The sequence below is a fragment of the Phocoena phocoena genome, chromosome 2 (assembly GCF_963924675.1).
Source record: "Phocoena phocoena chromosome 2, mPhoPho1.1, whole genome shotgun sequence".
NCBI classification, from domain to species: domain Eukaryota; kingdom Metazoa; phylum Chordata; class Mammalia; order Artiodactyla; family Phocoenidae; genus Phocoena; species Phocoena phocoena.
The window spans coordinates 141,239,984-141,267,145 of record NC_089220.1 but is presented as its reverse complement, the minus strand read 5'-3'; the positions used below and the strand labels follow the sequence as shown (position 1 = coordinate 141,267,145).

Genomic DNA, 27,162 nt, shown 5'->3' with positions numbered 1-27,162 from the left:
GGGCATGAAAGCGCCACTTACCACTCCCGGGCTCTGAGGCGGCGGCTGGATTTTTGGTTTGTTTCTCTTACTTAGCAAATATTGATTTTCCTCTATTATACTCACTCACATTTCCAAATATGAAAAGTTCATTAAAAGATAGTAGGAATGCCAGTCCACTTCTTTTTCCTTAAAAGGTACTTTTTAATTTTGAATATTTTAATTTAAAAGTAATGAAATTTAATTAATTCATGAAAAGTCCTCTTCATTGCTCACACTACAACATGAGAATGTAGATGACATTTTGAACTGGAAATATAGCTGACAGATTTCTAAAACAACAGGCGTAAAGACTACAGAACTTTTTCTGAAAAAAAATATACAAAATGTTTCAAATTTAGTAAGATTTGTCTTCATAAAAGACCAAAAATAATTTATTAAAAATATACACAGAAATACAATAGAAACATTTCCAGTCACCAATAAAATAAGGGTAATGATAAAGTTATAGATCCCTCCTTAGCTATTTAGACTCACAGAAAAATTTCAGTAAAAGCAATTTTTGAAACAGCAGTAAATAATATACTTTCCTTGGGAAAACATTTTTCAAACAACATTTTTAAATATTCTGATAATTTGTCTTTTATATTGAGGTTGATAATGAAACATATAGATCTTATATGCAAAAATATTTCTCCATCTGTATTTGCTACTTTGAAATTTTTAATATGCATAGACCATTTTCACTTTTGAACAGTTTCCTTTTCATGCTCACTATTATAGGAGCTAAATTGTAATTTTTCACTTATATTTAAAGTGTGCAAACAGAATACTGAGATAGGTGGTCAAGTTTATTCACAAATAACTTGAAATATATTTCTTTAAACAAGCTTTCTGAGTAACTTCAATTTTCCTTCAAAAAAAGAAAATTTATCCACATAATTCCTATGATAGCTCACATATACAGTACGGAGCAAGAATTTATGTATTCTTAAATGTTCCTGTATGGGAAGAGAGTGGAATGGGACCAAATATTGGTACCAAAATAACAAAAGTCAGTAATCTAGAGAGAAAGAACATAAAATAATGCTTTTATTCAACTTTTTCATCTGCCTTTGTTTTTATGAAGAACTCTGGTTTGTAGATACAGCGATAGGCCAAGAGCTGAGGAAGAACTCCATATGCTATGTTTAATGCTAAAAAAAGGATTTTCGCTTCTTCAGGGACTCTGTAGACATAAGCAGTTCTAGCATGAAGAGAAGCACCGATGTGAGAAAACTGAGCCTGTTGCATTAAAAAAAAGGGGGGGGGTGGTAAGCATGGATTTTGTGTTTAGTTGGATGCACGATGAGTTCTGAATGGTTCATTCAGACCATGCTCCTGTGCCCTCAAAACCAGGACTTTCAAACAATCCATAGTCTTCAATATTTCATTGAATTTAGGGCTATTCTTGACTTAACTGTTCAAATAAAGTAAACCTTTAGCACGTCTTTATCAGGCTAGCTGTTTTTTAACGCATCTAGTGCCCCCATACCAAACAGTAGTGGCTCAATTTGACAAAAAATCTGAATAAAACCTGCTTTTTCCTGATTTACCTTCTGGAGATATCCTATATAGGAACTCAGTTGTGGCTCACAAAATGTGTTCCAATAAAAATGAAGCAAATACAGAGTTTAGACAGCTTAAAATATTTTTAGCCTAACTATTTAAAGAGAAGCACTGAGAGAGGGCCTCAGCTTCATTTATCAGTTCTTTCACCTACTCCTTGGAGCAAGAGCTCAAAGCCTTTCATTATGCATTTGTTTGTTTATTTATTCACATATTTGTTTTTTTATGCAACTTATACTAAGGGTTGTTTTGTAAGATAAGGGTGGGCGTAGGGATTTGGTTGCTTTTTATAAAATGGCAAATATACATGCAGGCAACCTTTTCAAATCAAATTATTTAGAAGTATGGCTTGTCAGCATAATCCGAGTTTACAAAACAGAAAGGCAAGAGCTTCCCATTTGTACTTAGATTACTTGTTGAGAACATACATTCAGAATGTGCCAGTTGGTCTTTTTTGATACTTTTCGTAAGTACAGGGGAATCTATTAGAAAAGGCTTCTGTGAAAGTATTTCCTCAGGATCCTTGTATCATTACAGAATGCAGTCCTGGAGTCTGCATTTCATATCTTACTGAAATTCAAGATATACACAAAGGATTGGGAATCTAAATGTAGTAAGTGGTGACTTAGTTCATCAGGATCAAAGTGAAGAGACAGAAGATACTATAATCTAAAGAAGGCACAGAAGTAACAAGAATGAAAACTAAATAATTTGCTTTAAATACATATGAGTTATTTTACATTTCCTTCCATATGAAATCAGTTTATTCTGCTAAGTGGTTAACACATATAAAAGTGTTACTTAGCACTTGACTTTACTATGATGAGCAAAGGACAAGTTTTCATAAGCAGTATGTATACAGATTGTATCAGTGACAGATTTTAACAGGTTACATTTTTGCAAGTTACTGATACATTCTGGGGGCCTCTGGTAGTTTTGCTGCTTTCTGGAGATGATAGAAATTAAATTAGTGTGGTGTGTTGCCAAGGACCCAGGGACTGACGCCAATGCCAACGCAGGAATCGTCTGTCTGCATGGTAATCTGTGAGGCACTGAGAGGGCTCTGCCCTCAAACACACCTCCCCCGGGGCACGTGCCCAAACAGAACCCAGCAAACGTTAAATATTTCATCTCTGGGCTATGAAGACAAAACACCTTGAGAGTAAAGGGCATTTGAGAGGCTGCCCTGAGGAGCTGCTCTTGTGGACATTCTAGGAACACTGAACAGGAACTTGGCCCCCGTCACTATTTTCTTCTAGGGCCTATTTTGAATAACAGTATTTTTCTGAATATTGTAACTAAATTTTTTCTTCTGGACTAGAGGCCAGATTTGAACCATGGTTTTAAGAAATGTGCATTTGGTGTCTATCTTTATAGACACTTATACACATCTCAAAAATCACCAAATTTGGGGAAATGCGGACCATAGTTTGAGAGAATAATATGAGCAATCATGCCTACTTGCATAGGGAACCTGCTAAAAAGTCTGATTTCGTAGGCTTTTTTGCTGCACTAACCGGTGCAGTTAATACCTCATTTTCACAAACAGCAAACTCATGGCAACATTAAAAAATGATCGTGTCCTTAGATTAGATTGTAAGCCCACCGGGCAGGTACTGTGTCTGATGTTTTGTGTGGCACCTATCACATTGTTAGAGCTCAATAAACGTTCAACAGTAATGGTCTTGTGACTGTCAAAATACAAAAAAGCTTCTACAAAGCATTTCTCTATTTTTATACCTATTTTAATAGGCCTTTTGCTTCAAAATTGTTTAACAAGGGGCAAAGATGATTGCATTTCTAATCAAAAGAGGTATGTAACTGAGAGAAAGAGCCTGAGGCCAATTTTCTGCAGTTCCTGTACTGCTCATGGTTCTAATGGGTGTATTTATAGTGGCCTCACCTCTAGCTGAGTGAACAGTCCAACCATAGCTTCCTCCCAAGACATATGGTGTCCAGTTTCCAGGGTGCTGAAGTTTCAGAAAACCCTCAGTCTCACTTGAGAAAGGGTTCCCTTCCCAAGCACATAGCTGCTAAGGGGCTGCACCGTGTCTCCTGGGTGATTTTCCCACCAGCACATGAGACCTCCTTATGACAGGGCCGAAGAGCTCAGCCTGAGCACTGTGCTAGTAGGATCTGGTGGCTTGGTGACCTCAGTGCTGCTGAACTGACACATGGCCAAGATTACATGTTCAAGTTATGGGTCCCAGAAATTTCTCCAAAATTCAGTGATGTGAGGTTGAACCCCTAATAATTTTTCTTCTACTTCATTCTAAATCATTTTTCACCTTAACTTTAGTTAAGAGATTTACTTTGGGTTTGTTTTTTTTTTTTTAAGAATGGATGGTTGGGATGGAAAATGAGGCAATAAAGTCAAAGAAAAAGGTTAAATTTTAATAGCTGTGTTTTCCTATAGAGACAGCCTGGAAAGAATTTGACTAAAAATCACAATCTTGGTTCCAGAAAGGAGAATTGAAAGAGTTTTGTGTGTCCACATAAATATTATAGGCAAAAACTAATGTGAACATTGGGACAGTAGCCAGGTTATTTGGCTGATACGGTATAAACAGCTAATCTAGAACCGTGTTACCGTTTCTTAGGGTTTTCTGAGCGCCATAGTCTTGTGGTTAAGAACACTGAATCTGGAACCAGATTGACAGCGTCAAATCCCAGCTTCACCGAAAACCAGCAATATGACCTTGTGTTAGGTATGTAACTACCTCTGGCTCCTCACCTGAAAAGCAGGAGTCCACCTCATAGGATTGTTATACAGGTTCAATGAGTTGATTTTGTCAAGTGCTTAGGACAGTGCCAAGCACATGGAGCTCTTCCACAGACAGATAGAAAACCCAAGTGAAATACTTGCTCACGATCTGGCACTCTACTTGCTTGAAAACCGGGGCCCTTTGTTTTTAGATTCCCTTGCTGATCTTTTGACAATTTCAAGACTGTCTCCACCAAAGGATAACAAGCATGTAAAAAGACATTAAACCCAAGCTCTAGTTTTAATACTAAAAAAGATGTTTAGTGATGAATCACATCAGAAGCAAATGATTAAAATGAGATTTGCTTTAGTATCCCATGTTCTTCCTAAACCTTTACTTTCAGGTTTTCTTAAAGGCTTCCATAAAGGAAAAAACTTAATAAAACTTGTCCCCCAGTGGAGTCAACTCTTGACAACCAAATTATCCACAGATGAGCCTCCAGACCCTTTTGTGAGAAAGTATGTGGCACCTGCATAGCCAGGGGGTGGGAGAGTCTGAGGCAGCAGGTGGGAAGGGGCACTGGCATTGCCTGACTGAAGTGGAACTGCTCCTGCTTCCATGGCTGCGAGCTGTTAATTGGATGGCATGGCAGGCTCCCTGCCAAACCCACTGTGAATCTGTCCCAGAGCTTTCTTCCAGTTTCTCTGATTTTTAGGTAATTATACACAACACACAGCTACAGATTAATGTATCTTCTGAGCAACATAAGGCATTTCTCCTCCGAACTCTTACTGGGAAGCTTCTAACAACAACATTAACAAAAGCAACAAAGAGGTCCACAGCTTATAATGTGCCAGGCACTGCTCTACGCCCTTTACACATATTACCTCATAAAATCCTTAACAGCAGCTCTATGAGAAAGGTACTGTTATTATTCTTACTTTATAGAAGAGGAAACGGGATCAAAGAGGTGAGTGACCAAGGTCACTGAAGTGATCAGTGAATGAGATTTGAACCAGTCTGCCTCCAGAGCTCATGGTCTTAACCATATTAACTATATCTTTTCTTTTAATTTTAGCAAAGAAAAATTCTTCAATTGATTAAAAAATGCTAATAAGTAGATCTAAACAGCCTGTAATACTTTTCAAATTAGACTTGAAACTTTAATTTTATATGAAAAGACCCTTGGGTTAAAGTCCCCAGTGGAACTCCGGTGTAAAATGTGTCCTGGTTTTATTGCATTTTAGTTTACCTTTTGATTTATCTTTTGATTTCTGAAGGCAGCAGGTTTGGCAGATTCCTAAATGGTCTGAAATGAGGGACCTAATAACTACTAACCATGTTTTCCATTGACTTGTACTAGTCTAGAAGTTTTTCAAGGATTTTTTTCTTATTATTAAATCACAGGTTCTTGGGAGTTCACTAGATCTTACAATAAAAGCAGATTTTGATAAAGTTAGTGGGATCATGAATACATAAAGCTTCTAAATTAGGAATGGCAGTTTTAGCAAGCTCGGGGTGCTAATCAAGGTAATGGAGAGCTTCTATGATGAATGTGTCCGATATCCTCTCAAGATGAGAATTCATTTCGTGAGCAAGTATTCGCTAAGCAGAAAACAAATCACACAACTGGAATTCAGCATTCTCATCATATGCACTGTTTTGTTGCAGTATGATCTGTAACTTTTCCTCAGGCTGAACACTCTGAATAGGTAGATATTAAAGCCCAGCTAAGAGTTATGGGAATGTCAGACACGTAATTCTCAGATTGCACCATTCTTCTGTTGGGTTGGGAGAAACATCCTTCTGACATTGATAGAATCTAGTTGACAGCCTCAGGCTACCTTTGCAAATTGGGCAGTGATGGATGAGATCAGAGATTTCTTCAAGGCCTGGCGTACGACTGAAACTGCCACTGCTGCTGCCAGCCGCTCTGCCATCCACACTGCCTTTCCCAGAACCTCCTGGCTGGAGTCACAGGTGCCTGTCTGCAAGCTTAGCCTCACTAGCAGGTACAGGGTAGGGTTCATCTTACTGTTACAGATTTAAGTACCCATTCGCCCCCAAGCTCTGACCATCCTAAGCCTCCTGACTCTGCTGACCCTGTGCACATGGCTAGGCCCTGGCCTAGGTCTTCCTGCCTAGTTCTCAAGTTGTCTCCTGAGACTTGACCAGGTCCAACACTTGGCCTCACTCTTGCCAGCCTCCTAGCTGACGACACTCGGTGTTCCTGCATCAGGGCCTGGTGCAGGGCAGACCAAGGTACATGGCATGCAGAGGAAGCTGGATTGTGCAGGCAGAGTACACAGGTAATGAGTAGATGTTGAACCCTGAACAATCTAATCAAGGGGCTGGTAAGAGTGGGGCGAGTGGGAGGCCCTCTGTACCCTCCAACCAGGGCACACTCCAACATCTAAACGCTTCCGCAGTCTTCTCAAGTCTATTCAGCCAGTAAAGCCCACAGCTCAGGTGTCATTGCCTCCCACTCCCAGAAGGTCCTCTAACTCCTACATGCCACGTACAAAGTCTTACTCTGCTGTAGGATTCTGGAGCATAGTTAGTTGTTTGCCTGAGGAGAGGGATAACACAACAGAGAAGAATATGGGCTTTGGAGTCAGATGGGATTTTATATCCCTCTTCTAGTAACTTTGTGACCTTAGGCAAGTAACTACCCTGGGTCTCGGCCTGCTTATCTTTAAGCGAGGCTTTTGAAACACTTGCAGAGATGATGCTATGTGCTCACACAGTTTCTTCTGAGGCAGACAGGAAGACCACATGTATCAGCCTCCTCTGCAGTTGGGTCGGTGCCAGGCCTGACTTTTGAAAATATCCCACATGATCTTTGCACAAGCAATAAATAAAACTTTATTTTTAACCACTGGGTATTTGCTACTCCAGCAGAGCACACAGCCTGTCTTTACACAAATAGGTAAGTAAAACACTTAGTATGGCTTGCCTTGCATGAAGTAAGGTAATGAGAGCTCAGATTATCGTAGTGGCAGTGGAGCTGTAAAAAAATGGTGGATTTGCAAATTACTCTGGCGAGAGAACTAACCCGACCTAGTGATGGGCTACATGTAGACGGTAAGGGAATAGGAAGCGTAAAGAACTACTCCACATTTTTGACTTGAGCTGCTGGATGCCAGGAAGGGCTATTTTCAGAGATGGGGAGATGAAAGAGAAGTTGTGGGGCGGATCAGGAGTCCTATTTTAGACATTAAATCTGAGATGTCAGTAAGACACCCGAGTGAAAAGAAGGAGTTCAGAATTAAATATGAGTGTCTGGGAACAGTTTGAGCTAAAGATGGGAAATGAAAAGTCATCACCTTATAGTTGGTATTGAAAGATCTGGAAATAAAGACCCACACCAAGGCCTGAGAAATAAGGTATTCAGAGGTCTGCAGAGGGTATATACTAGTTCTCTTTCCTTATGTCCTTCAAGGAAAGGACAGGAACCATTACTTCTTCTGAATACTGCATCAACTTTTTTTGATATTTATATTCTAATTCTATAGTTAAGAAGAAGTACCTCAGACTGCAAAGATTGAGCCCAGTGTATTAACCCATAAATGCTGTTACTGGTTTTAAACCCTGTAAATTCTAGTGTGTCTTTTTGCCATCATAATTATACCGTAAGTATAATTAACTGTATATGCCTAGAGTTCCTGGATGAACCTCATTTTTATGCCTGCTTAAAAAGAGCGAGACAAAAAAAAAAAAGAGCAGGACAAAGATAATGATTTTAAAAGATGAGTTCACTTGGGTTTTCTAATTTACAGTAAGAAAAGAACAAAATAATTTTCTTCCTTGTTCATAAGATCAATTTGTTTTGATAGGTTGTTATCTTATAAAAATATGCTTTGAATGATAATTCCATAGATAATTTCATTCCCAGTTCAATGAAGTAAGCATTCACTGAACATCTACTGTAGGCCAGAGGCTTGGCTAAGTAGCAGAGGGGAGGAATGGGATGACAGGCCCAGCTTCCCAGGGGCAGAACTTTTTAAAAACCAGTTTCCCTGGTCCTGTGTAGCATAATATAGTGAACTTCTGAAATCTTAAACTTAGATAGACACCTTAATGATAACAGCTCTCAATTCTCTTTTAGTAGCTGTGGTGTTCAGAGACTGGGAAACAGCAGTGCCGCTTGCTGGGTATGTGACCTTGAACAAATCATTTAACCTTGCTGGGCCTCAGTTTCCTCATCTGTATAACTGAATGGCGCACCTACCAGATTATGAGATTTAAATAATGCAGAAATGTCTTCCAAAGAACTGTAAAGCAAAGGGCACAACATATCTAATAACTGTTTCCAACCCTAAAACACAGAGCAGAGATATTTTTTAGACACTCAACAATGACAGCCACATCCCCAGTAAACTTTCTTAACAGCATATTCTTAGTACCTGAGCTAGACCTCCAGCATGTATCAGTGTTACGTCAGGCATCCAGGAGCATCCAGGAACCACCAAGCCATAAAGCGCCATCACAAAGTAAGGGACAGAATAGAACAGATATGCCAGCATCTACATTGAACAGAGAAATAACGTCATCAGTAAATTAATAGTTAATCTGGCCTTACGAAAAGCACAACATTTTCATCAATTAACATTTTCGCCTTAGAAAATGTTAACTCCTATTTCCTACATGGTATCACATTTTCCCGTTCTTAAAAAAAAAAAAGAAAATTAATTTTAGAAAAATCTTAGGCTTCATAACTACTTGACCTGGATTTTAGCATAAGCAGCAGGATCCTTTAGGTAGGGCTCTTGAAATTGCGTATATAATCGGCAGAGCTCAGCTGGGCAATCCAAAGCAATCTACAAACAAAAATGAATGCATTATAAAGATACAGTCACATCTGGTTCTTATGTTTGCTGATAAGGCTAAACGTGCCAGGTTTCGTCACAAGCTGCTTTCTGTTTAACAAAAGCTATTTTAGAAGCTCAGTAAAAAAGGAAAGAAAATAAATATTCTACAGATTTACTCTGAAGAGATTAAGCAGACGTTAATAGTGGAGAAGGAAATGGAAACTAATGCCCTGTTCTTGGGATCTTCCGAGTATTCAGTTTAAATGTCTAGGTTTGGCTAACCAAAGCACAGCTTGCTTTAGATTATCAGTTTCACTTTTCCTGGGAATAACTCACCAACTATTCCCGGCAGGAAGAAAAGTACATTTCTATACCAAATTCATCTTAACTGTGCTTTGCAAGATTCAAAAAATAGCATCCTCCTATCTCCAGTGCCTCACAGAGTAAATGGCCTTTGGGGGCAGTAAAGGATAATGATTTGAAAGTGAGGTCCTCTCTGAAGCCACCTCCTATATCCATTTTGAAAGAGGGCAGAGCAGATTTAGTCACGGCAGAGTGGACTTTAGGCCACAGAACAGACAAAGTGTCTCTCTGGCACATTACTGGGTCCCCTCTGAGTCACCTCCCTCAGGTACCATTCCTTGTGTCCTTAGCCATAAATCCTGTCCCACCTAAATAACATGAACACGTCAGTGGCGGAGTTGGTAAAAATGGGCCCCAACCTAAAAGCCCCACCTACCAAAGGATACACACTTGCCCATGCACACGTTTTTCTCAAGTGCACAGGGGAGTGGAGATGGCTATGCAAGAAAACAGTTGGGGCTCATTTTTATTGTTGCTGATTTTGTTCTTTTGACTTTAGGAATTACAGCAAACTAAACAAAGAATGGTTTCAGTGCTCTGTGGTCTGAGCAAAGCCTATGGCCCTGCTTTCTCCTTTACTTCCCTTCCCCATGCCACTCCTATTAGCCAACTCTGCTCCAGGAAGTTTCTGATGATCCAAAGAGGGAGACAGCTCTTAAGACTACTCACCCTGACCCAGCTAGCCGCCCCAAAACAATGAATCAGCTGCATCAGTTTACACTTGCCACTCTGCCCCCCAACTGCTGTGCAATGCCAGCAGCCTTAGAACAGTGATTGTCATTAAAGCTGAATATAATTACCCGTATAATTCTGGCTGCTCAAATTTATTGCTACTGAGAATAAACCATGAAACTGGGATATTGTGCAGGATCCTTGATCAACAAAAATAGTAAGAGCAATCACTTCCTGAGCGCTTATTAGGTATAAGGCCCTCTGCAAGTGTTCGATGTGCCTTATCATTTAATCTTCAAACAGTACTGTAAGGTAGGTACTGTTACTTTACACAGGAAGAAACTGAGGATCAAAGAGGTTAAGTGATTTTTCCAAGGCCACACAGCTAGTAAATGGCCAGGAGTCTTAACACTGTACTCTGGTACCCCTTCCTCAATCCCATCTCCCTACCCCTGAGAACACATGCATGCTCTGTGCCGCAGTTTGACTAGTCTTAAGTTACCACCCTTACCAAAGATACTTAAATCAGAAACATCAAAGGAACCAAAAGAATGAGACTAATGGCTAATTTTTCAGGTACAGAGCTTGATCCAAAGACCTGAAGGAGGTGGTATGGAGCAGCCCAGAAGGGACCTACCCCTTTGGGAGGAGAGGTCTGGGGTGAAGGTAGGAGAGTCAGGAAGCAGGTCCAGGCCTCCAGGCTCTAATGGGAGGTATGTTTTGTTACTGCACTAGGAAATCTGATTAAAAATATACTTTATGTTATTATGATCTCTTATGCTTACCAAGCCTCTAAACAGGCAAAATCCAGTTGCCAGAAGGAGACACACAACCAACATTAAATCACATGGTCTTCTCAGCAGATCTTTCGCTTGGATTTCTTGAATGACCTAAAGTAGAGTTGGTAACTAATGAGCAGGCCCAAGGTGCCAAAGAATAATCTGAGATCTACTGAAACACAGATACAATGATGATGGGTGATAAGAGAATGTTGAAGATTCAAAACCACTAGCCATGCAACAGGAAAATAATTTCTCCCCTCAAGTCTCAGTTCCTCATCTGTGAAATGAGACTGGGCCAGGTGATCTCAAAGGGCCCTTCTGGCTCTATGAGGCCATATTTTTTTTGAAAAAGCATTTTTATGATTATAAATGTAAAATATACTCATTTTTACAAAAAAACCATTAACCCATCATACTTCTATTAACAGTTGTTATATTTTCCAGTCACATATATATAGTGTTATATATATATATCCACACACACATTGTACTACATATGTATGTATGATATATAATCTACATTTATTTTTTCACAAAATTAGGACTCAATGTATAAACAATTTTGCATTTGTTCTCTTGCCTCTCACTATCTACCTATCAGTACTTTACCACATTATTAAAAATTCTTCTAAAACAACATCACATGGAAGTGCCATATCTCTGATTATTGGACATTTAGGCATTTTCACTGTTACACTTAATGCGATGATGAGCAACTTTGTACATAAATCTTTGACAGCATCTCTGATGATTTTCTTAGGATAGTGCCCTAGAAGTAGAATTACTAGATTAAAAGGTTAGATTTGTTAAGGTTGATAACACTGCCAGGTGGCTTTGCAGAGCGATTCTGAATTTATGTTCCTACCAGCACTGTATGACAATGCCTATTTCTCCCCAGCCATCACTGTGTTTTAACGGTTTTTTTAAATGAATAGTCTATGTGTCTTACAACATGAACGGAACGGTGTTGATACACTGACATGGAGCCGAGTAAGGACCAAGGCTATGGTTACTGTTCGCTTATTTTTTAACAACCACCTCATTCCTCAAGAGGGTGTAAGGGAGTACCAGTTGTCAATGTGCCAAGCTGAGTTTACATAGCATGTGTCTAAATGTTTACAAATGAAGTGTCTGTAAATTAAAATGTATTTTAATGAATTCTATTGTAAGTCTTTTTGTAAAATGAAGAATTGTGTTCTGATTATCTCTAGTAACTCATATTTTCATATATCAATTTTGCTTAAAGGATCTTGCTTAAGGATCTAATACCTATGAAAGGAAGAGAAACTTAGAAAAATGTCACTAGCTTAGAAATGAAGACCTTAACAGAGTACCTGCCCGGCCAGTATTGTTTCACCTTGACCACCTCGGCTGTGAACGGAAGGGAGGTCTCAGAAGACGTCCTGTAGCCAGTCTCCATGTGCCTGGATCTCTTGGTAATCAGACCCTATGTCTGTGTGTGCTACCTGGAACAGCAGTATATCTCCAGCCTCCCTTTGGGGCAGTAGTGCATAGATATCTCTGAAAGAGGTACCCAGGTGCTCAGACTCCAGGCTGTTAACAGCCCCAGACAAACCTCACGCTCCACACACTAATGCGGAATCTCATGGGAAGAGCCAGTGTAAACTCTGGCACAGGAAGTTCCAAAAAGCATGGCCTGGCCAATCAAAGCAGATCTATTCACGCAGAAACAGACCATTCTGGCCACCATAACTAAGGTGTGAACCAATGCTGCAGAATGAGCACAGTCACACTGATTGAATGCTCCAAAGGCTCCATCCCTGGAGGCATGGTTCAATCCAGTATCCAGTGGACATGAGTAAGCCCTGTGAGTCTGAGAGCAGGTTACATTTAACTTAATAAAATCACCTTTGAGGGATAATTATAATTTTCTGATGGCTGATTATAGATTCTGAAACCAGCCCAGACAGGAAGACAAGTATATGGTATGGTTAAGAAAAAAGCAGGGCAAATGCGTGTTCCATACTTCCCTATTTAAAAGAGAGAGAAAAAGAGAAAGTCAAAAGTATATCCAAACACAACATGTAGAACACCTCCCCATCTCAAGTCATCTAAAATTTTGATATAGGCCAGACAGTATTTTTAATGAGACCAAAAACAGGTCAATTTTAAATTATTAGGTGTTTATTAACAGGCATGCCCTATCTATAGCACTTTAAAAATAGACAATATAATATCCTGATTTCTTGCATGCATAAATAACTCTTCTACATTAGCTTTCAAGAATCTTATTTTCAAGTACATTTATCAAGTTCCCATAGTGTGTCAAGAGTTATATATAATACAAAGAGTTGTAGGAAATATTTTCACACTGAATGTAGCCACAAACACAATACTTACCCACTAGATCCTTCTAAAAGTCAGGAAACACTGATATTAGATAGTCTAATTGTTCAGTGTACACTTCTGAAAACTGCCCAAAAGCATTTCTTAGAAGGTGAGATGGAAGGGAAAAGGAGTAATTCTGCAAAACAGCTATTTTGGTATACTTGGAATTTCTTGGTTCTATTACAACCAAAATAGCTTCACTATTTAAAAACAATTCCTATTGTTTCAGAAAAGGAAAGTGAACTTTAAGATAAAGTTTCTTACCTACAATGTTTCCTGGCACAAAAACAACAATGCTCATAATAATAGATCCGACCCAATATAGGCCAATGGTTCTATAACTTTCCCTGTAATGAAAAAAATCCTGACTTAACACATTTGTCTTAGAATACTATTAGTATAAGATGCTCCACAATATTATCTTTGTTCTAACTAGTAAAGTACATGAGCCAAAATGTACTGAATCAAGAGTAATAAATCAAATACAAGGAACCCTGGTGATCAAACTGCATTTCCATATGTGATATGCTATAGAGCCCTCTTTGTGTCCTTTTGAATAGGAAATTATGCTTGCTACACTGGTCTGTTAAACCATACCATGGTCATCACTATCAAAGGAGTACTGCATTTCACTATTACTTATGAAACTCACAGCATGAAAGTAAAAAGAAGGTTCACAGAAAATTGGATCCATATTTTAAACCATTATGAGTAGGATGTGAAGTGGACTTTCCCTGGTGCCACAGGAATTTGGCCAAAGCCCCAGAGATAAGTATAATAAGTGATACCTACCCCATGTTCTGAAGGAGCTGCTAGACACACACCCCTAATCTTAATAAGCGATGTTGACAAAAAGTGTTTGCAACTGATAACTGACAGTCACCTCCATAAGGGGCCATGAGAAATTCAAAAAGAGATCCTCTGATGGGAAAGAGAAGTGGAGAATACTGTGTGCTTCCTGCCCTGCCCTACCCCCCAAGCCACATGCATCAGATCCCAAGAGGCCCGTTCACAGTGACTGGGATTGTCAGCAGGGGGACAGACCAGAATCTTCCTCCCCAACTGGATGCTAACTGAACCATAGAAACACTGGCCCCCTCCTGGCAGCAAGCAGAGCCTGAGCCTTCTCAGAAATGCCTGATGTGTTCCCTGGAGCTTGGGAACATTCATGAAGAGATGGGGGGGGGGCCCTAGAAAAGTCCAGAAATTAGTTGGAACTGTCCTTAAGTGGATGACTGAGGGCATGGGAGGGGCACAGGACAGTTGGTCAAGCTGAATTTCAACCTGGTGTGGGGCAAAATGCACGGCTTTCTCTAACCTGGAGCCAAGGGGAGGCCTGGAAAGGTAGCTGGGCTTGAGCCATCTTTTAAGGATCCCCACCCCAAAGGGCGTGGCCCCAGCAGAAAGAAGCTGTGGGTGTACCACCATGGGCAGGAGAGTCACACAAATTCAGTCTGAGAGAGCATTGCTCATTTCAGGGTTCAGTGTAATGCAGAGGTTCCTTCCTGTGGTAGGGGTCTCCAAGAACCCACACATGTGCCCCACAAGACAGAGCCAGCATATCATAACAGAGGCTACCAATTCCCAGAAAACAGCAATTGTCATGTTAGACTCTGCCCCTCTTCCTTCAACCCCATGTACATACACACATGCTCCCAGAGGAGCCAGCCGCAGAGCAAGCTGAGAAGGAATCAAGGGACAGACCACGCACCCCAGCCTCAAAGCAGGCCGCTAAGCTTCAGGGGTAAGCCTGAACTGGAGGGAAAGAGAGCTCTGAACTGATAGGAGTTTGAAGTTTTGAATTACTATGTGCTGGGCTTTAATTTCTGAAAATGAGACTGCTCTTATAACAGAACATAATCAGAAAGTTAAGGGGTCTGCCCGAGCTGTCCATCATGGCAGAGGAGAGATCCAAAGGCATATGTTCGAAAGGCAGTGACACAAGGAAAAATAAAGCCATATCTAACTTGTCTCCATAGACCCTAGATTCATGTCCATGTGTACCTGCCTGTGTCTGTGCCTCTATACATCCATTTTCCTTACCTACCCGCCTATCGATTGCTAAGGTGACAAAGGCACACCCACCAGGCGAACTGACTTACTCCCAGGCTATGGCTGCCACCATCACCAGATACATCAGATAATGAGCAGAGCCATCCCAGTAGCAGATCATGTGCCCATAGGCCGTGTTCAGATACGGTTCACCCTAAGGAAAGCATTAAACAGAAGTCCACTTTAAATATGACTCAGACACTTCAACACAGAACACCAGACCTGTATTGAAAGTAAAATAAAGCAGCAGAACATCTTGGTCTGCTAAAATGAAACTATTCTTAATCCCATACAATTACACAATTGGTAGAAACATGAAAATATACATTTACCCTGGAGCCGCCAGAACTAGGGTCTGCCACAGGGAGTGGAATTAAGAGAATGCCTGGCCTATGCTAGGTCAACACAGGTGTGCACAGTGATGCAAAACTGATGGCGTTACAGGCAGTCCTGGCCACATGATGAACTCACTGAGGCCAAGTCTAATCTGTGACTAAAGGTGTTTGGCTCTGGGCAGAAGGGGTGGCCAGGGAAGACCCTGCTGACCAGAGCCACTGGCTGACCTTCAAAATTCATACTGACCCAGAGGCTTGCTGGGATGAGTGTGAGGAAGGCACACCTTTCCCCCGCCTCTGTCCCCAATGCAGGCACAGACCGGCAGGCACTATACTCAGAGCTTCACACCCAACCCCTCGTTCAACCTTCCCAACAAGGATAGACACGACTGACTCCATTTTACAGATGAGCAAACAGAGGTTGGAAGAGGTTACCTGACCTGCCTAAGGTCACACAGCTAATTACTAGCAGAAACTATACTACCAAGAAGAGCTATACTTCCGAGAAATTTTTAATTTTATAAACACAGATTATATGATGAACGACATTTCCCTTTCCCAGGTGCTTATGTTTCCAGGTGGCTACTGTAAAATCACTGTCAAACTTGCCTAGGTTTTTAGTGTCATTCTGGCTCCAACTCACTTCCCTTTCTTCTTTCTCCCACATTTGTGATCTCCTGCCTTGTTTCAGATGTTTTCCTAAGATGCCTTAAATCCCTTCTACAACAAGGAACAGAGCAGATCAACCAGCCCATCAGTCAACCAACCAAGCAGGGGATTCTCTGAAGCTCTGCACTCCCCTGGGGCAAAGACTGCTCTCTGTCATCTTGCCTCAAAAATCAAATCAAGTGAAAATCACAGAGGTGGAGGAAACAACGTGAGTCATATTTCAGTACCCATGCCTGGCCCACATCTTTTCTCTCTGACATGCTTTGATTGGATAATACTATCCAAGTTCATGGTTTTAATCATTGATGCGTACACACCTGGCTCTCACGGCCAGTGCTAACCTCTCCTGGTGGCTTGATGGGTATCTTCAACTGTCTGGTCCGTGGGCCCTTCAAACTCACCTTACCTCCTTTAACTCATTGGCTTCCCCCTTCAACCAAGCCCCACCTGGCCTCTCTATTTTTATGGCGACACCATTCAACTTACCCAGGTCGAAACCACAGGGTCGTTGTTCATTCCTTGTTCTCTTATGCAGTCTGTTGGCAAGTCCTATCAATTTTACCTGTATAATGTCACCCCAGGCAACCCTCCCTCTCGTCATGGCCTAGTTCAAGACCTCAGTGCCCCTCACTGGACCTTTCCCACATGGTCTTCCTACCTCTCTCCTCTCCTTCCGATTCACCTCACCACTGCCCTGGCTCTTGACATGTCACTCTTCTGCTCAAAAACGTGCCAAAGCTGCTGGTGGCTGCAAGACCAAGCCCCACCTCCTCTTATCTGGCAGCCGGGTCCCTGAGCCTGGCCCTGCAGACCCTCCCACAGTTACACCCCAGCCCCCCATCTCATACCCTGTCTCACCACCCTCACCAGCTCAACCTCCAGGCCCTCTTGGCAGCTGCCTCCTTCCTGAAACCTCCCCGCTCTGGACTCAGTGGCCCTGCACTCTCCAGGCTTTCCTTCTGCCTCTTCGCCTGTCCCCTCACAGTCCACTTCAGAGGCTCCTGACCTTCTGGCCACGGTCTCCAAAGTTCCACCCTCGGCTCTCTCCTCTCTACCCTCTCCTTTCCTCTCAGACCTTCAGGTACCAACTATACTCTGATGGTCCTTGTTCTCCTCCCCGAGCTCAACAGCTGCAAAGCCCTGCCAGCTGGGACACCTGCCAGGATGTTCCTTACCCACCTCAAACCCCACACGTCCCCAGATGAACTCAGCATCATCTGTGCACACGTGCGCCCCAGGCTGGCAGTGGGGAGACATATGCTGTTTCTCCTCTCTAAGCCTCCTTTTTTTTTTTTTTCTTTTTTGGCTGTGCCGTGCAGCTTGTGGGATCTTAGCTCCCCGACCAGGGCTGGAACCCACGCCCCCTGCAGTGGAAGTGCAGTCCTAACCACTGTACCGCCAGGTAAGTCCCTTCTCTCTAAGCCTTTGCCCACACTGTCTCTTCTCCTTGGCATGCCCTCCACCCCCTAGTCTATCTGGAAAACGTTTATCATCCACTGCCACTGCCATTTTTAAAGAAGCCGAGGGCAGCGTCACCAACTCGCTGAGGCTCCCCCGAGTGCTCCCAGAGTCAGTTCTTCCTCAGCGCGCACTGTGCCTGGCGTGAGCCTCCGTCTCTGCGCCTAGGACCATGCCATCTCACTGCCACATTAGCTCCTGGAGGGAGAAAGCAGGTCTTGTGACCCCCACAGTCTGCTCACCGAACATCTGTGGAACTGCATTTCCCCTTTTGTCCTTCTCCGGTTGAATAACACCAGCGTTCTTCCAAAAGCAGGAATCAGGATGGCACCTCAGCCCTTACTCTCCCCATTGCCCCCAACTCATCCCCGAGACCTACTCATTCCAGCTGCCCAAGTTCTCTGAAGTCCGTCCGTCCTTCTCTACTGTCCATGCTTGGCCTCCGTCTGGGCCATCTTCATGCCCTTGCTGGCCCTGCAAAAGCCTCCTGACTGATGTCCCAGCTTATGACATCGACCCTTCCCGTCAAGCCCATCCTTCTCAGAGCTGACTGCACTGTTTGCTGACTTAACATCTTCCCTCACATGTGGGACAAAATCCAAACTCCCTTAGCTTGCACACAAAGCTCCCCATTGTTTGAAACACAGATGAAGACTACACTTCCAGCTCTGCTCCTTATTTCCTGTGTGACCTTAAGTACGTTACTTAACCTCTCTGGGGCTGGATTCATCACACCATAAAATAAGGAAAGAGGACTAGCTCCGTCAGGTGCCAGGTAGGTCTATCATGCTGTGATGAGGGGAGGAGTGCATGTTCATCCCCACAATCAAATGGCTTTATTAACTGCCTCAGTGTTTGGGGCTTTCTTAGAGAGTAGTGTATTAATAACAATAGATACACAGATACTGGATTCATTTAAAGTAACCTCATTTATATTAAATACAAGTAAAGGGGAAAGGTGGTGGGTTGGGTGTGAGGAAGGAGCTGTAAGACCGAACACCGAGCAGAACTGCCTCCCATGACCCAATCCTAACTTTCTGCTTCATCTTCCACGTGACTAAGTGTCCTGTGTCTATGGCAGCAAATGAAATACCGTGTGTCATCCCTGCTTACACTAAACGAAAGGACTTCCATCTCGAGCAATGCTGTTGGGGTCGCAGACCCTTTAGTTCGAGGCTCGTACTCACTACCGACCCCGTACCTCTCTCAAGTAGTATGTCATGAAGCCATCAATGATCCCGTCCTGTTCCAGTCCTATGATGAGGTTCACCACGCTGGTAAATCCAAAAACTGCATACACTAGAGCAAAGAAAGCAGGAGTTCAAAAAGCCGTAGCTCAGGGGACGTTGCCTAAGAGCCTGGCGTTCACCAGTAATGATTTATTTTCATGTTTTCCAGAAGATACTGTGGACGTTGTCAATATGGACTAAAAGAACGTACCTCCTGTGCATGCAGCTGGATCTCTGCCCGTGTCGTGGAGCTGGGAGAGGACACCCCCCGACCCAGGGAGTAGCGAGTGACAAAGTCACCCACTGACTGTCCCAGAGGATTCTACCAGCCTGCCCCACCCATCCTCCACTTCCTACACGTGGCTGCCAGGGCCACATCTGCATCCCACCTGGGTAGCAGGAACAAAACCATTAACCAGTGGCCAAGGAAGCACAGAGGTGACCCCCAGGTTTAAAACATGGACTCAAAAGAGATCATTCATCTCAATGGTTACCAAGCAGTCTGCCTCACAGTGTGTCCAACGCACTTGCTTTATCCCACACTGGAGATCCGAAAGACAGACAGCGGCTGACGTGCAAGTGACAGTGGCTTTAAGAAGAAAGGCCAGTGATTTTTTTAAAAAATGGATACGAGATGGAACCGATGAATGTTAAAGAAGGAAAGCCGTAGCATCTTAGAGAATCTCACTAAGGTTGTGAGAATCTCCTCAATGGGCTGAAAACTACCAGCAACAAACAGCTTAGGAATAATACTTTTTAAACAGTGAGTGATCAAATTTAGTGTGTGGCAGTTTGTCAATAAAGCTGCACGTTCAAGTTGTAACAAATCGGTGTCAAACTATGTGATGGGCATGGATGGTAGAAAAATCTGATGATGAATATCCAAACAGCTGTGAAAAAAAGAAATGGAGAGGAGAGAGGGGAAGGTTAACTCACAGAGAAGGGAAGCTGGCCTTGCCCTGAGTCTGCGTTTACATCTTCCCCAGAAGGAGCAGAAGGCCCACGCGTGCCCAGCCCTGTAGACCCTGCCTCCCCGGGCCTCTGTGCAGGCCTCTGGTCCAGATCCCGCTGACAGCGATGAGCCATCAGGTGATCAGCCACTGCGTGTCTCCCAGGAGAGGAAGCCTTCAGCACATGCTCATTCGCTATTCTACCAACAATCGCCGGTGCCAACAGGAGTGTCAGACGCTGGGTCAGAGATGGCAAGGACATTCTCTGCCCTCCAGTCTGGCCCTGTGGCTGCAGTGACAGACATGAGGACAGAGGGCTGAGGGGGTAGGAGCAAGGGTCCTCCACCCTGAGGAGTTGGGAGAGACATGAGCGCAGCTAAGCGTGGGCTCCACGGAGTGTGGAGGGAGTCGGGGGAAGACGGCAGCAGGAGACCAGTCTGCAGAGGGGGGCAGAGGCCAGATCAAAGGCAGGTGGAGTGGGGCCTTGAACTCAGACAGGCCCAGCTCATCTCCTGTCCGGCTGTCAGGTCTTAGGTAAGTTACATCATTTCTCTAAGCTTCAGCATTTTTTACATGCAAGTTGGGAGAAATTGTGCGGGTCAGTGCTGTCTCACTAACTGTGACCTTGACCACGTTTCTTAGCACCCTCTGAGCCAGATTCTTCATCTGTGCAGGGAGGACGTTTGTTGTGAGGATTAAATAAAATGATACTGCTAATGCGGTCAGAGTCACACCAGGCACACCACAGGTGCTCAATCAGTGGTGTTTTTATTCCTTTAACATACAAGCGTACTTGCCAGGCAGTGGTCTAAGTACTTTACAACTAGTATCTAATGTTGGTACCAACCCTCCATGGTAAGTATTGATACTATTATTTCCCTCATTACACAAATGTGCAAACTGAGGCTCCATACGGCTACGTTCCATGCCAGGTGGAGGGCGCTGCAAACAGCAAGCTGAAGGCAGGAAGCCAGAAAGGAGCTGGTAAAAGAGCCGAGGTCAGAGGTAAGAGCATGGCTGGGGACAGGGGAGAGGAATGGAGGGGTGTCCTGCCTGGCCCTGGCAGTGACCTTCCCTCCACCAGGCTCCCAGCTGCGACAGGGTGGGGTCCACAGCCTGGGAGAGACTTTAGCTTACAGGAGAACAAAAATACTCCCACCCTTCCCGCCACTTTACCAGGGGGCTCAGAGTATTCACAACCACAGAGGGAAAGAGACTAAGGCCCCAGTGTTGCGCTCTTAAGTGGACACAAAGTGTTTCCCTCCCATGGAGACGTACCATAGAACAGTGGGTCCCGGGGTGGTTTCCTTTTGACCAGGACACGAGCCAACAGGGCTACCAGGAACAGGATGAGGGCAGCCACCCCTACAATTGTCCAGGAACTGCAACGACCAGAACAGGGAGGTGGTCACTTATCAAAATAAACACACTGGTGTATGGAATTCCCTGGCTATTGAATGCATTCTCTTGCAGCTCTGCCTCTGCCTATCCCTCAAGCACTGTGGAGTTCATGAAGTTTATCCGCAGCACTTGGGCCCCTCTGGGCTGCCCCTGAGACTTTCAGGGACCAGAGGTACTAGGTCCTCACTCTCCTGTCATCCTGCCCACCTGGGTGAACCATGTGTCCAAGCGCCCTCTGCTGCTGTCCCGCTGCCTCTGTCCACCTGCTCCTCCAAGCCCTCTTCCCAGTGTCTGACAGGTCTAACCACTGAATCTGCCTCCTCTCTCAGGGCCAGCTGGAAACCCTCAGACCGAGCTCCAGGGAACACACAGGAGTCACAGCTACATACACCTTCTCGGTGGACAAGCCACAGGCTGTGTGTATAATCAAAGGGGCCAGAGGACGAGGCCAATCCAAGGAGGGAAGAGCCTAGGCCGGGCCTAAAGCCAGAATGATGCCAGCACCCCAACACCCAGGAAGCGAAGCCAGCATGCAACCCCATGCCCAGGAAGTCAGGGTGAGGCTAGGTTGGGCACAGCCCCTGGTCTTTCTCCTGGGAAAGGGCATGGCACCAAGGAGACTGGGGAACAAAGCCCCTCCTCAGCAGGACAGCACTAGGGCACGAGACTTGGTGGAGTTAGCAGTCAAGGGACCTGGAGTCTAGTACCTACTCTTCCACTCCCTGTGTGACCTTAGGAACATCATGTCATTTCATCATCTGTTTTTTAATTCATTAAAAAATATATTGAGGGAAAATGCCTTGCACACCCCTATGTGCCAGGCACTGTGGATGAAAAAGAGATCCCTGTCTACATGGGGGGAACCTATCTCAATAGGCTCTGAGCTTCCTCACCCAGAAGGCTACCTCCAGTCCTAAGAGATGTTCTCTCTCTCACTCCTCCACACCAACAAGGCATCCAGTTCTAGACAAAGCACCACCTGGCCCACTTCCATGGCCTGCTACACTCCTCAGTAGCCCTTGAGAGAGGCTGCAAGCACCACTCCTTAGCCAAGAGCCCTCCACACCATCACAGAGGATTTCTGGATAACGTTTGCCACATGCCCCGGGACTTCTGGAAAGTATCCTTCACAGCCCACCAATACCTACTAATATCTGAGGGATGAACTTATGCTGAAGTTCACTCCACACACCTACAGCTGGAATGGGTGCTAGGCACCAGTCAGAAATCTGCCCCTAATGTCAGAGAGGTCAGTCAGGAAGTGATCCAACTCCTTGCAGGTAGATGGACCCCAAGGAGACTGGCCCCAGGTCCAGGAAAGCTGTGTCCCCAGCACCTGGCCCCAGGACCCACTTAAGAGTAAAGGAGTGGGCTCTGGGCATCAGCAGCGCCCAGATTTCCAAATGCCACCCTAGACCTACAGAATCAGAATACTTCAGGGGTGGGGTATGGGAACGTGCAACCTTTTCCAAGAAACCTGGATGAGTATGCACAGAAAGTCTGCCTCGGGACCTATTTTAAGGTGTTCAGGAATTGATGGATGAATGAGGGAGGGAAGGAAAGGGAGAGGAAGAAAGGAAGGAGAAATGGGATGGATGGATGGGTGGATGGATGGTAGATGGATGGACAGATGGATGGTAGATGGATGGATAGTTGGATGGATGACAGACGATGGGTGGTGGGTGGAGGAATGGGTGATGGATGGTGAATGGATGAATGGATGGACGGACGGATGGACGATGGACGGTGGATGGATGGGTGGATGGACGGATGGTGAATGGATGACATAGTTCTATGACAAGAATGAGGATGACCATGTCAGTGACCAGGTAAGAAACTGAAATAGGAGGTTTCTAGTGGTACACATCAGTGGATGCTCCAGGCTCCTCCTGTAGGGATGAGACAGAGGAGGAGAGGACGGAAGAGGAAGCTAATGTGGGTCAGGAACATGATGCTGGGCTGAAGCATCCGGTGAAGAGGGAAGAGGATAGGTGTGTGATGTAAGCTGATGGACATTTTAATCACAGCCTGAGACAGGTAGTGGCCAGGAGACAACTCCCATCCCTGCTCCTGCCAAGGACCTAGGCTCGCAGCCAGCACTGTCACACAGCTGGTGCTCTTCTGGACTATGAGAGAGCAGTGTGAACTGGTTCACGGTGTCCTCTCACACTCTCCACCTCTGGGGGAGGAGCAAAAAATGAAGAGAAACTGGGGCAACAGATCACCTGTGTCTCCCAGTGACAGCCAAGTGCAGGGCCTGCTCAGAACAGGGAGAAATGGATCCAGCAGGGGCTCGGGGTGTGGGGGGAGGGGTAAGGGCTGCCACTAACCCAAGGGTGGAAATGTTGTTAGTCTTGGAATGTGTGTGTGTTTTGGGATGGGGAGCGGGGAGTTACTGATGCCCTTCCATGAACAGACAGCTACTGAGCGGGGTCATGTATGGGTGAGTATGAGCAGAGTGTTTGTGTGTGCGTGTGTGTGTTTGTGTGTGACAGAGAGAGAGATCCCACCCTTTTCTGACTCCTCGACTTAATCTGATTTTTCTGTTTTTCAGGCTTTTGTAAAAGGTCTGGTGGGAAGGAAGCTTCAACTAAGTCAACTAATGCAAACTTAACGGGATGCCCACTAGGCACGAGGCCCCGTGCTGGGCAGGACAATACTAAGGGGAGCTATGGCCTGAGAAGGTAAGTTCTGACCACAGGAAAGTAACTCTTGTGGGAAGAGCACAACCCAGCCAGGCTCAGAGGAGGGAGAGATCACATCTGCTTGGAGGGACCTGGAAGAGGAAGAGGTGGCATTTTCCTCTGGGCCATAAAGCCCAGGTGTGGCTTCAACAGTCAGCTACAGGGAGGAAGGCATCCGCGTCAGAGGGAACAGTGTGAGCAATGGTGAGGAGGTGGGAAAGTTAAGGAGTGTCCTAGGGGCACAGAACAGTCCCGTGTGGCTGAAGCACCAGCACAGTGGGCTGGGCTGGTGGGCTGAGGCAGAAATGCACAGGGCACTGGGGTGGGAAGGGGACCTCCTGTGGGAGGCTTTGCCATGGGCTGGGCCAGAGAGGGCCAGTGCCAGGGGAACAGGAAGGAGGAAACATGCTAGCCCAACCCCAGGGAATTAGGGGGAAGGAGACAGTGGGAGGGCTGGAGGGAAGGAGTGGAGAAAGAAGAGGGAGGAATCAAAGGCTACTGGGATTTTAACCTGCAGGAGGACAGGAAGAATGGTTGGAACCAATTATTCCAAACTCTGCAGGGCTTAGCAATGTGCTCAACAATACACAGCAATACATAATTCACCATGTGTTCAGTAAATGCCATCACCATCCTCCCAGTGGCTGAGGCCAAAATCTCAGTCATCCTCAGATCCTCTCCATGCCATGTGATCCTTCAACAAGCTGCACTGCCCTCCCTCCCAAATATCCCAGCACCCAGCCACATCCCTCACCCTGTACTGCTCCCTGTTCCCCTACCTGGAAAGCTCTGTCCCCAGATCTTCCTGTGGCCACCTCCTGCAGCTCAAGTCACCTCCTCCAAGAAGCCTTCCCTGACCACCAGTCCCCCCATCACTCTCATGTCACCCCATTTTCTGTGCTGATGTCTATCTCAACACATGCCTCCCCAATCTCTTGTGGTTTGTTCATAGCTATTTCCCCAGCACCTGGAACAGTGCCAAACATAGAATATGTACTCAATAAATATTTGCTGAACTGCCCATAATGCCATTTTAGGAGGGCAGGGTCCTCCATGCACTATCTTCACAGACATGTGACATTCACTGCCCAGAGATGCTTCTTCCAGGAGTTGTGCCCCAAGACTGGGTCAGACCAAGGGCTGTCACCACCCATGCCTAGGGAGCACTCAGTATGGATGGGTGCCATCTGGATAAGGCTGTCAGCAAGTGGTGGCCCCAGGAACAAGAGAGGAGCAAGTCACCACCCTGTGGGCAGACACTTCTCTACAGCCTGCAGGTCTGGAGGGGGTCTGCAGCATACAGACTGATGCAATTTCCTTAGCACCAACTGCTGTGGGAAACATAACAGGTGTACTTCCTCTTCCGCGCAGATAGCAAGAAACATCAGCAGGCCCAGGGGTCTGTCTGGCACCATTCCCACTGCTGGAGCAGGCTGGCTGCTGACTGGTGCCCATTGCTTGGCCAGGGATCCCTCACAGAGGAGAGGCAGGGCTTTGAACCAAATCCATATGCGGCCTCCTTCAGCCCCACCCATTTCCTTAGCATGGAACTGCCCTGCCTCTCTGCCTCGCTGCCCATCCTACACAACACTGCGCCCTTACGGCTTTTTGGATCCCGACAATAGGATGCAAATATACGCCATTTGACAGACAGGAGAACTGAGGCCGGGCCCCACGGTTAGTTCCAAAGCCAGGCCTAGAACCCAGGTCTTTGTTCGTTCTGGGCTATTTCTGCTAGTCATTCACAACAGTTTCTAAAATTAATACGAAATGACAAGTATGCGTGTGTGCATACATGGAAACGTTCCTGAGAAATGCGAAACGAACAAGGCACAGCCTGAGATAAGACCAAGCTCCCAAGTTGTCGGTGTGTGTACCGCCCCACCCCTGCCCCTGGGCACTTGAAGGTTAGGGGCATTGCCTTATTGACCTCTGTAACCCCGGATACCTGGCACGGGGCGGGCACAGAGCGGACGCCCAGCACTTGCCCCCAGAATTGCGCCGAATGTCAGGGATGCCAGCCTAAGCGAGAACCCCGGCCCGCACGACTCCGGGCGCCTCCCCTCCTCCGGCCGCCCGCGGGGAGCCCTGGAGGCCGGCGAACCGCTGCCCTGCAGTTTGCGGCTCGGCCCCCTCTGAAAAGTTGCTGGGGCTCCTGACGCGCCGACCCCCGCCGCGCGCACCCACTCACTCGTGCTGGGCCGCCAGGTGGTTGAAGACGTAGGTGACCGGGATGGCCGAGAGGGACAGCACGAAGACCCCTGTGGCCGCCGAGGCACTCATCGCCACCGCCGCCGCGCCGCTTGCCCTTCACCGCATCCCGCGCGGGCGCCCCGCCCCAGCTTCCGGCTGCGCCCGCGCCCCTCGGCCGCGCCCTTCAAGGCGCCCCGCCCAGCGCGCCCCCCGCGCTGCGCCCTCTGCAGCGCCCCCACGGCTCGCCCGCCCGCAGCCTCCTGGTAAGCAGGGCAGGTGCACAGGCCCGGGAGGCCCCCTGCCGTCCTCCCGCCCAGGGCTGCTGGGGCTCCACCGCGAGCGCCGGGCGGCGCCGAGGAGCGGCGACAGCCCCCTGACCGGGGACAGGTGTCCCCGGAGGCGCGCGCTCTGCGGGAAGGTGGCGGACCAGGAGGTGGGCGCGGGGCCCCGGTCCTGGGCGCAGCCGGGAGCTTGTCATCGACGAGAGAGGCTCTGAAGAGTGTCTGGGCCGAACTGCGGGCAGGCAGAGGGTGGAGCCAGAACCGGGGGTGTCAGAGCGGGAAGAGCCCGCGAGATCATCCACGTGGGGAACACTCGGGCCGGGGATAGGAAGGGATAAATGATCCCGAAACCTTGGAACCTCTCCACCGGAGCAGCCAACAACCGGCAGCGAGCAGTGCTCCTACGCCGAGTCCGAATTCCGGTTTAAACCCCGTCTGCTCACTCACCAGATGTCGACCTCGGTCAAGTACTTAACCTCTCTGTGTCTTTTCCCTTCTCTACCAAATGGGAATAACCCACGTCAGTGTGATTGTGGGATTCACTGAGTTAATAGGCATGAAGTGCGTGCCCAGTACTAATCAGTACACTGCTATCACCTGCAATTCCCCTTTTTACTTGGAGCTGACACTCCGAGGAATAC

The 27,162-nt window shown here is 45.9% G+C and overlaps 1 protein-coding gene across 4 annotated transcripts; it reads right to left on the bottom strand.

Annotated features, from left to right (window-relative positions):
* Positions 1-166: 166 nt before the first annotated feature.
* On the bottom strand, positions 167-26,351 carry TM6SF1 (transmembrane 6 superfamily member 1). Of its 4 annotated transcripts, none has more exons than XM_065871000.1 (10): positions 26,239-26,351; positions 21,241-21,344; positions 18,985-19,082; positions 15,372-15,475; positions 13,534-13,616; positions 12,790-12,911; positions 10,924-11,028; positions 9,020-9,112; positions 8,699-8,818; positions 167-1,263 (listed from the first exon to the last, which is right to left on the bottom strand). In XM_065871000.1, exons 1-10 carry the CDS (start codon positions 26,328-26,330, stop codon positions 1,072-1,074), a joined length of 1,113 nt encoding a protein of 370 aa, XP_065727072.1. In that variant the 5' UTR covers positions 26,331-26,351; the 3' UTR covers positions 167-1,071. The 4 variants fall into 4 exon arrangements, with proteins under 4 accessions (XP_065727072.1, XP_065727071.1, XP_065727073.1 ...); XM_065870999.1 differs by having other exon boundaries at positions 1,072-1,263; positions 13,534-13,637; positions 26,239-26,330; XM_065871001.1 differs by lacking the exon at positions 9,020-9,112 and having other exon boundaries at positions 1,072-1,263; positions 26,239-26,330.
* Between the last annotated feature and the right edge of the window lie 811 nt (positions 26,352-27,162).

Excerpts from the sequence above, each read along its gene's own strand:
- TM6SF1 (XM_065870999.1), bottom strand. The coding sequence starts at position 26,330 with ATGAGTGCCTCGGCGGCCACAGGGGTCTTCGTGCTGTCCCTCTCGGCC. Across the intron at positions 15,476-18,984 it reads TGACATACTACTTGAGAGAG|GGTGAACCGTATCTGAACAC; the intron begins GTACGGGGTCGG and ends TGCTTTCCTTAG. Across the intron at positions 1,264-8,698 it reads ATGCTGGAGGTCTAGCTCAG|GCTCAGTTTTCTCACATCGG; the intron begins GTACTAAGAATA and ends TTAATGCAACAG.